General features: G+C 36.1%; 2 protein-coding genes and 1 pseudogene across 2 annotated transcripts; all 3 read right to left on the reverse strand.

The window, feature by feature from the left end:
• Positions 1-1,695: 1,695 nt before the first annotated feature.
• On the reverse strand, positions 1,696-4,897 carry LOC116121814. The gene is made up of 2 exons (XM_031407743.1): positions 4,657-4,897; positions 1,696-2,285 (listed from the first exon to the last, which is right to left on the reverse strand). The coding sequence occupies exon 2, from the start codon at positions 2,277-2,279 to the stop codon at positions 1,824-1,826; it is 456 nt and encodes a 151-aa protein (XP_031263603.1). The 5' UTR covers positions 2,280-2,285; positions 4,657-4,897; the 3' UTR covers positions 1,696-1,823.
• An 840-nt stretch (positions 4,898-5,737) lies between these two features.
• Positions 5,738-6,731, reverse strand: LOC116121849 (annotated as a pseudogene).
• A 304-nt stretch (positions 6,732-7,035) lies between these two features.
• Positions 7,036-8,545, reverse strand: LOC116121850 (loganic acid O-methyltransferase-like). Its single transcript, XM_031407766.1, has 4 exons — positions 8,453-8,545; positions 8,075-8,264; positions 7,860-7,996; positions 7,036-7,392 (listed from the first exon to the last, which is right to left on the reverse strand). Exons 1-4 carry the CDS (start codon positions 8,543-8,545, stop codon positions 7,036-7,038), a joined length of 777 nt encoding a protein of 258 aa, XP_031263626.1.
• Between the last annotated feature and the right edge of the window lie 158 nt (positions 8,546-8,703).

Raw genomic sequence — 8,703 nt, forward strand, 5'->3', positions numbered from 1 at the left:
AGGCGAAATATCCAGAGAAGCTGTAGCAGAAGAAACAAATGAAGACTTATTCTCTTGGAATGCACTGAATAGGCCGAAGAGGACCCGAGTCCGAAGCACAGCCTCCTCTTCAGAAGCACCACCACCAACAACAACAACAACTAATATGCTGTCCTCCATGGAGTCGCAGAGTAATGAACTTCAACAATATTTGGCAACCCCCGAAATGTTTTCAACAGGTCACTTTGATCTCTTAGAGTATTGGAGAGCCAGAAAATGTATTTTTCCGGTATTATCAAGACTTGCCTTGGATGTTTTCGCTGTTCCTGTCTCAACCGTCTCATCCGAACAAACATTTAGTGCAAGTGGAAGGATTTTAAATGAAAGGAGGACTAAACTTGCTCCAAAAATGATTGAAGTCCTCACATGTCTTCGAGATTGGGAACGATCGCGCCATCAAGATCAATACGAGGTTATCGACAATGCTTTAGTAGAATCATTTCAATTTTGTAATATAGATGATACAGATGAGGGAGGTCCTAGTGAACCACCCCCAATTTAGTTGTTTTGTAAAATGTAATTTGTAAATTAATTGTCAATTATTGCACTCTTTTTTCTTTACCAAGTTTTTCTCCCATTGGGTTTTTCTTGGTGAGGTTTTTAACGAGGCAATAATTATTGTAATTTCTTATTTTATTTTTTCATAAATGAATAAATTTAATTATTCTTATATTACAATTTTAATGTATTAAAATTGAATTAATGTTTGGAATGTTAAAAAAAAAAAATTAATTTAATTTAATTATTGATATTTGAAAAGAAATTAACAATTAACTAAAAACAATTACATTTATTCATTTATAAATTGTTAATTATTCATTTGAAAAGTTAATTAAACATTTAAACTTAAACAAAATAAAACAAAACAAAATTAAAAAAAAAAAAATCAAAAAGCGGGTTAACCTGACCCGACCCGCGGCCTAACCCGGTGAGTTAGGGTTGGCGGTCTGGGTTGGGCCAGCCAATTCCCTAACATTGGCAAGCCTAACCCGGCCTGCCAATGTTACCGGGTGGGTCAGGACCGACCTGCCGCAGGTCGGGTCGGGCCGGGTAGGTTGCTTTTCCACCTCTAATTACTAGCTACCGAAAAAAAGAAAAAGTCAAAGAAGCACATCGGAGGGTGATGGTTGCGACATCCAGAGTAGGTGGTAGCCATTACCTTGCATTTAAAATCAATGAAACAAAAGATGTGATGCTCAAGCGAATGAAAGGGCAACAATTCCGCATTTTAATAGGATTGATCTCTTTTGTCTTTGTAACATCAATATCTAGAAGCTCAGGGTGTCAAACAAAAAGTTAAATGTTGACAAACCCAACTGATAGTCCAACCGGTTGGACCGGTCAACCCGAGACCCCGGCAACATACCAGGATTCTCTACGGGTCAACTTTTAAAACAGTGCAATGTGGTAACTATGCAAATGCAATCGCAGCATCTACCAAAATTTCCCTTTTTCATTAGCATCATTTCGATTACGAGTTCTACGCCTAGACGACAACATCTAAACCTATACATTTGTAAAACATTGATCATCAATTCACATTGTTGTGGTACTTAGGAAAATATAACATTCAATATTTATTTGTACTTCCAATCTCGAACTTATACGAAACATGCTCTCACATTAAAACATAGCACATTGTATAAGTACATACAATAACAAACATATTTACATCAAAACTAAATCAAGATGCTACAAAAAATAAACAACCATACAAGGGATTAGCGCCCACTCGTTAGTACAACATTGTGAGACTACACATAGGACAAACAGGCTCATCCTAATCAATTTGAAAACCTAGTATAAACCCAATTTAACCTATGCTCGGGTGGCAATTGTACGAATACCTCCCTAAACCTTGGATTTTCATACAAGTATTTGACAACTTTGATATATATATCTGTATGAACTTGCATAGACGTTAAAATGTCCTGACAGTTGGACATGGAAAATGGATCAGATGGAGCACTAAGGTTCTCTCCGACCCCCTCATCTTCACTACGATTTGCAGCCCTGGATCCCCTACTCATATCGACAAGTATGTCTACCAGTCTGCCAATCACATCCACAAGTTCTTGTCTCTGGTCGGATTTCTTCTTCCTCTTCTTGGGTCGTCCATGTGTTCCAAATTCTATTTCCCAAGCGGCAAATGCGCACAATGAAACTGCAGCATCTACCAGAATTTCTGTTTCTTCATCAGCATCATTTCGGTTACGAGCTCTACGCCTAGACGACGCCATCTAAACCTATATATTTATAAAACATTGATCATCAATTCATACTGTTGTGGTACTTAGCAAAATATAACATTCAATATTTAATTGTACTTCCAATCTCGAACTTATATGAAACATGCTCTCACATTAAAACAGTAGCACATTGTATAAGTACATACAATAACAAACATAATTACGTCCAAACTACAATAGCAAACATAATTACGTCAAAACTAAATCAAGATGCTGCAAAAAATAAACAACCGTTTAAGGGATCAGTGCCCACTGGTTAGTACAAAATTGTGAGACTACACGTAGGACAAACAGGCTCATCCTCATCCAAAAAACAACAGTACTGAACTATATTTCTAAATATTGAATAAATTACCACACCCCAACACATAAAAAAATAAAATAAAACCTCCCAAGTGAAAGTAAATTCCCAAATGTGAATGTGACCCCGAACTTGATTGGATTAAAGAAAACAAGAATTGACTGTGATATGAAGAAAGATAACAGTGAAAAAGAGTAATAACATACACTGTCTGCCTTGAAAAACAAGGTAGTCAATAACTTTTCTGAAGAAGTAGTGAAGTACTCCATTAAATTGATATAAAGATGAAGGATGCATGAAATTCTGTCTTCGAACATTAATTGAAAGCACCCAGAAGAAGAGAGTTTGAGTTTTTCACTTTTTTTTTTGTTTTTTTTTTTTCTATTTCCTCATTTTGTTTCTTTGGCAAATTTGACATAAAAAAACACAAAATATAAGTCATTAGAAACAGTGAAACTCAGCCATGTCACACTCCATCATCTGGCAGAATGAATAAAGTTGATCGGAATGATTATCCTACCAAAGAAATTCAAAGAGTGGAAAGAAAACAACAGAAAAAGCAAATGCGAACACAATTCTATCGCCAGGAGAATCCAAGAAACATGCAATCTTCTTTTAATGCTAAAAACTTCAAAATCCAACCAAAGATACCGCCACAAGTGAAGTAGGGTTCATTTCAACAACAGCATTCTTCTTCTACTTCACTCAAAATAACACCCCAACCTAAAAGCAGAATCCAATTACATGAATCAGATTTTGGCAAAGGGTCATATTTCCTTAACTGAATTTTTGTTGCAAATACAACATCACATTTCCCCTAATGGGGTATTTCAAAATTACCTGTCCGGTAACATTGCCAAACCCTCCAATAACCTAAGAGGGTGCATTGATGAAATACAGATACAGTACATGCACCAAGGCCTTGAAGTGAAGATGGTGTGTACAAGAATCTACATCACATGCAATAAATGGTTCTTATCAAAAACCCTATCAACATGTAAGCTTTCTCACCAAACCAAAATACCAACACAGCCCCTTGCTTTGTTTTTTCTAATCTTCCTCCATTACCATCCTCACCTCAAAATCTTCAAACATCATTGGAATAATTAGCTTTACTGCAAATGAATCAAAAGGCAAAAGAAAATAAAATTTTGTGCAGACTAAAACTATTATTTTTGGTTTGATAAGATTAAGAAAATGTTTTGTACACCTGAAAAAGAGATGAGGATGATCAGATCAAGATCAAATCCACATCTTTTGTAAGACGATCTAACTTCAACGACACAGACAAGACATTAATATTCAACAGCCCATCATCAAGTTGAAGAAATCCCAGATCGCATAAATAAACAACTAATCTACATATAATCTAACGAGAGCCTGAACTTTCAGAACCTAAGCCTTGATAACACACACTGTCTGCCTGGAAAAACAAGGTAGTCAATCCCTTTTCTGAAGAAGTAGTGAAGTACTCCATTAAATTGATATAAAGATGAAGTATACATGAAATTCTGTCTTCGAACATTAATTGAAAGCACCCAGAAGAAGAGAGTTTGAGTTTTTCATTTTTTTTTTTTTTTTCTATTTCCTCATTTTGTTTCTTTGGCATAAAAAATCACAAAAGATAAGTCATTAGAAACAGTGAAACTCAGCCATGTCACACTCCATCATGTGGCAGACTGAATAAAGTTGAACTGAATGATTATCCTACCAAAGAAATTCAAAGAGTGGAAAGAAAACAACAAAAAAAGCAAATGCGAACACAATTCCATCACCAGAAGAATCCAAGAAACATGCAATCTTCTTTTAATGCTAAAAACGTCAAAATCCAACCACAGATACAGCCACAAGTAAAATAGGGTTCATTTCAACAACAGCATTCTTCTTGCACTCGTTATTAAAATGAAAATGTTCTGCAGGAAGTCGTTGGCTTTATCAATTTCAAGTTCCAACCAAGCAGCAAACTGAATTTTATTCTTAAAATCACCCACAAAGACAGAGTATATAGGTTATTTTGAAAAATAATGAAAACGTGAATCGGAAATTATGTACTCTACAAAAATTTACCTGTTACAGTCGCTGAAATCAAAGATGATGAACGATTGTAAGATGAACGAATGTCGAAGATGAAAGATTCAAAGAAGATCGAAGTCAAACAGCGAAGGTCCACGATGATCAATCGGTCAAAGATGAAAACAGATCGAAGAAAAGACTAAAGAGATCGAAGAACGAAGATTCAAGTTCAAGAATGAAGAAGTTTGCGCCGTCAGTGAGAAGAGAACGAACAAAGAAGAGAAGGAGATGAGTTAGCGAATAAGTTTTAGGTTTTTACCTTTCCAACATTTTTTACCCGGTTTCCCTTACGTTTGGGCCCTATATCACTGAAAAGTGACAAAGTAAACTCCAAATAATATATTTGGCCCATAAACAATAAAAATAAGATAAAATCACGTTTTGGAAATAATATTTTGTTTCCCAGTAAATAATTGGGTTTATAATAACACTTATAAAATGTTATTGTATTTTACTATATACATCCAAACCCCTTCAATAAACTTATACAAATGGAAAGGTTATCATGGAGACTGCTCATCATTAAAATGTTACTGTGTTTCACTATATGCATTAGTTTCACTTTTAGAGGTGTAAAATAAGCTCACACAACACAAGCAGATTATCATACACGTACTATAGCATGAGCCAAGAAGCGAAAATTGGTGGCCATGGGATGCTAGAAAAAGGGGAATGGAACTTAGAAAAAGCATCCTAGAGGGAAAGGAAGGATGGAAAATGGTAAAGTCACCGAAAATACACACTGAATCTGTGTATCGAATAACGTGACAAAATTTTGATCGTTGATTAATATTAACTGATAATGAATAAACGGTCAGGATTATGCCACATCATTCGATGCACGAATTCAGTGTGCATCCTTCGATAACTGTAGCATTAGTCAAGGAAGGATTTGTCTTTGGGAAAAAGGTTGGTGCTATTTTTATTTTTTTTTTAAATTGAGTGAAGTCAACAACCCCCACTTGCCTCTTCTGTTAATGTTCACATTTTAAAATATGTTAATGTTCCCACAAGATAATATATATAAATGAATCTTTTATATGATTTTATTAAGCAATTTCTACCTTTAAAGCAGCTAAAATTTTCTGACCTTTTGTACCATCTCCATTAGACAAGATCCGAGAAGTTGGAAAACCAGTCCAGCAGTGGTCTGAGATATACAGATATTATCACTAAAACCAGGAAATATAAGAGCCATCAGCCCTCCACCCACAAGTTCTTGCGCTCTTGCAACCAGAAACCCCGCCAAGTCTTCCGCAAACTGATCCGAATAAGCCTGTAAAACTTCCCTTCTTTCACTGGTGTAGTGAATCCTCCCTCCACTCCAGGCCTTGGAGGTTTTGTCTTTGACTTCTTTCGGCATATTGGAGAGCCAGTGGAGTGCAAAAGATGAGTACGCAATGTGAAGGGAGGCCTTCGGAAACAAACGATCATGGAAAGATCCTGGAACTCCGGCTGCACAATATCTCCTTTCAGGTGGGAGTAATTTAAAGAGAGTGTTGAAGTCATTGCTGAACATGATCGTTGAAGAACACTTTAAATTCAGTGGCATTTTGTCCTTCTTCTCCTGATTTAAGTTTAAGCTCTATAGCTTCGATTATCGCCTGATCTGCGAGAAATGCATTTGGCCCAGTAGCGCACCCAAAATCTGCAATGCAAAATGAATGAAACAAACCTGAATGAAAAACTTGTTTGATGTCAAGCTTGCTGATGATCTCCTGGCAGATGATTTCTTGAGCTATCTCTGAAGCTTTTCGCTGCGAAACATAAAGAAGTTCTAAGAAATCTTACTCAAAATTCTAGTCAATAACAGCAAATATAAACAGAAAATAGAACCTGATAGTAGGAGTTTTCAGCATAGCTGTATGGTCCATTTCCTTCATACGTAGAATATGAGTTGGGATATTCACTTTTCCCTTCAATCTCCATCTCTAATTCCTCCTCCGAATTTGCGTGTGCGCCATATATATTTATAAAAGATCATGAATCATGATATGATATCCCCTGCCAATATTTAATATTCAACATAGGGTGGGTGGCACAGACTGGAACAGCTACAAAATCAAGTGCAAGAGCAATATTTAGTACAGTTTCTATTTGACTTGAATTGATTTTTGGGATCTCCATAAGTTGCATTAAACTAAACCCACAAGAGACAAAGCAAACTGAGTAGGTGGCATAGCATTTCTCTAAATTTGATCAGAATATGCTCATTAAGTTTATGATATTTTGTGAAGGTTTTAATAGTCAATATTCGATTTAAGACTACCAAAACATTCTTACATATTTCTGATTGATTACGCTGAAGCACAAAGATCTAAACTGAAAAATCCTTCAAATGCTAAAGAATTAGCATCCATCTCAAGTCTTTTATTAATTGATTACTCGACGTTTGAGAAGAACTACAACAACCTTCAGTGTCTGGATTTCTCGATCAAATAACAATGAACACTCTGCAACTGCTTTTGAATAATATTTCTCAAACAATGCACTCGTGGAATCTCTTCCAAAGTGTTTACTAACTATTCCATCAAACACAGCTCTCGGGTGTTTGGTGGATTGTTCAATCTTGGCCTTAGGATTAACATTTCTATATGGATTATTGAGTATCTCCATTCTTTCAGTGATAAAATGTCCATTAATTCTCTCTATCACTGCCTCCAATTCTTTCATTGAAGGGTAATATAGAGGCAAGTTGAATGAATCCACTTCCTCCTCGCTCACTAGACCCTATAGTATTTTGTAACTGTTAATCACAAGTCTTTATTTGTTTAAGTAAAACCTCATATCAGAAGAGGATCTTGGTCCCTATCTAAAACATGTAAAGATGGGAAAATTATTGGTTTGATATTAATTAGTTTCTAGGCTAAGTAGGTTCTTAATATTATATCTAAACCAAACGTCTCACGTTCAAATCCTGATGTGTATAATCTGTATCGGGGTTATCTAGTTCATGTCTCAATTTCTCTAGTTAGTTTCGAGAATGTCTGGTTAGGTTTATTTATTGGCCAAAATGCGTTTTAGATAATCATTAGAACAGTCAAATTTTGGCTTAAGTGTTCAAAAATTCTTACCTTTCTGGTAATCCCCACAAGACAAGATACCAAAAGTTCTAATTAAAGTCCAGCGGTCTTCGGAGAAAAACTCATTTTGTCACTGAGACCTGGTAAGATCAGAGCCATCAGCCCTCCACCTACAACTTCTTGTGCTCTTGCAACCAGGAATCGCTCCAAGTCCTCCGCAAACTGATCCGAATAAGCCTGTAAAACTTCCCTTCTTTCACTGCTGTAGCGAATCCTCCCACCATTCCAGGCCTTGGCGGTTTTGTCTTTGACTTCTTACGGCACATTGGAGAGCCAGTAGAAAGCAAAAGCTGAAAACGCAATGCAAAGGGAGGGCTCCGGAAACAAACGATCATGGAAAGATCCTGGAACTCCGGCTGCATAATATCTCCTTTTAGGTGGGAATAATTTAAAGAGAGTGTTGAAGTCATTGCTGACAAGATCATTAAAGAACACTTGAAACTCAGCAGCACTTTGTCCTTCTCCTGATCCAAGTTTAAGCTCTAAGAAATGCATTTGGCCCAGTAGATCAGCCAAAATCTGCAAAGCAAAATGAATGAAACAAACCTGAATGAAAAACTAGTTTGATGTCAAGCTTGTTGATGATCTCCTGGCAGATGATTTGTTAAGCTATCTCTGAAGCTTTTCTCTGCAAAACATAAAGCAGTTTCAAGAAATCTTACTCAAAATTCTAGTCAATAACAGCAAATATAAACAGAAAATACTACCTGATAGTAGGAGTTTTCAGCATAGCTCCATGGCCCAATTCCTTCATACATAGAATATAAGTTGGAATATTCACTTTTCCCTTCAATCTCCATCTCTAGTTCCTCCTCCGAATTTGTGTTTACGTGCTGTTCATATATATATAGGATCATGATATAATTTCCCATGCCAACCATTGGATCTTTTCAATAAAATCCAATGTTTTTTTATCGTTGTAAAGATCAAACACTTAGTGTTGAATGTAACATTATCC

Source organism: Pistacia vera, unplaced genomic scaffold (assembly GCF_008641045.1).
Source record: "Pistacia vera cultivar Batoury unplaced genomic scaffold, PisVer_v2 Contig129, whole genome shotgun sequence".
In the NCBI taxonomy this organism is placed as follows: domain Eukaryota; kingdom Viridiplantae; phylum Streptophyta; class Magnoliopsida; order Sapindales; family Anacardiaceae; genus Pistacia; species Pistacia vera.

What these genes read in the sequence shown, in the direction of transcription:
- LOC116121814 (XM_031407743.1), bottom strand. Translation starts at nt 2,279, where the DNA reads ATGGCGTCGTCTAGGCGTAGAGCTCGTAACCGAAATGATGCTGATGAA.
- LOC116121850 (XM_031407766.1), bottom strand. Translation starts at nt 8,545, where the DNA reads ATGGAGATTGAAGGGAAAAGTGAATATTCCAACTTATATTCTATGTAT. An exon ending in TCCAGGATCTTTCCATGATC is followed by an intron (nt 7,997 to 8,074) that starts GTTTGTTTCCGG and finishes TGCCGTAAGAAG; the next exon opens with TCAAAGACAAAACCGCCAAG. An exon ending in TTGCAAGAGCACAAGAAGTT is followed by an intron (nt 7,393 to 7,859) that starts GTAGGTGGAGGG and finishes AAAATACTATAG; the next exon opens with GGTCTAGTGAGCGAGGAGGA.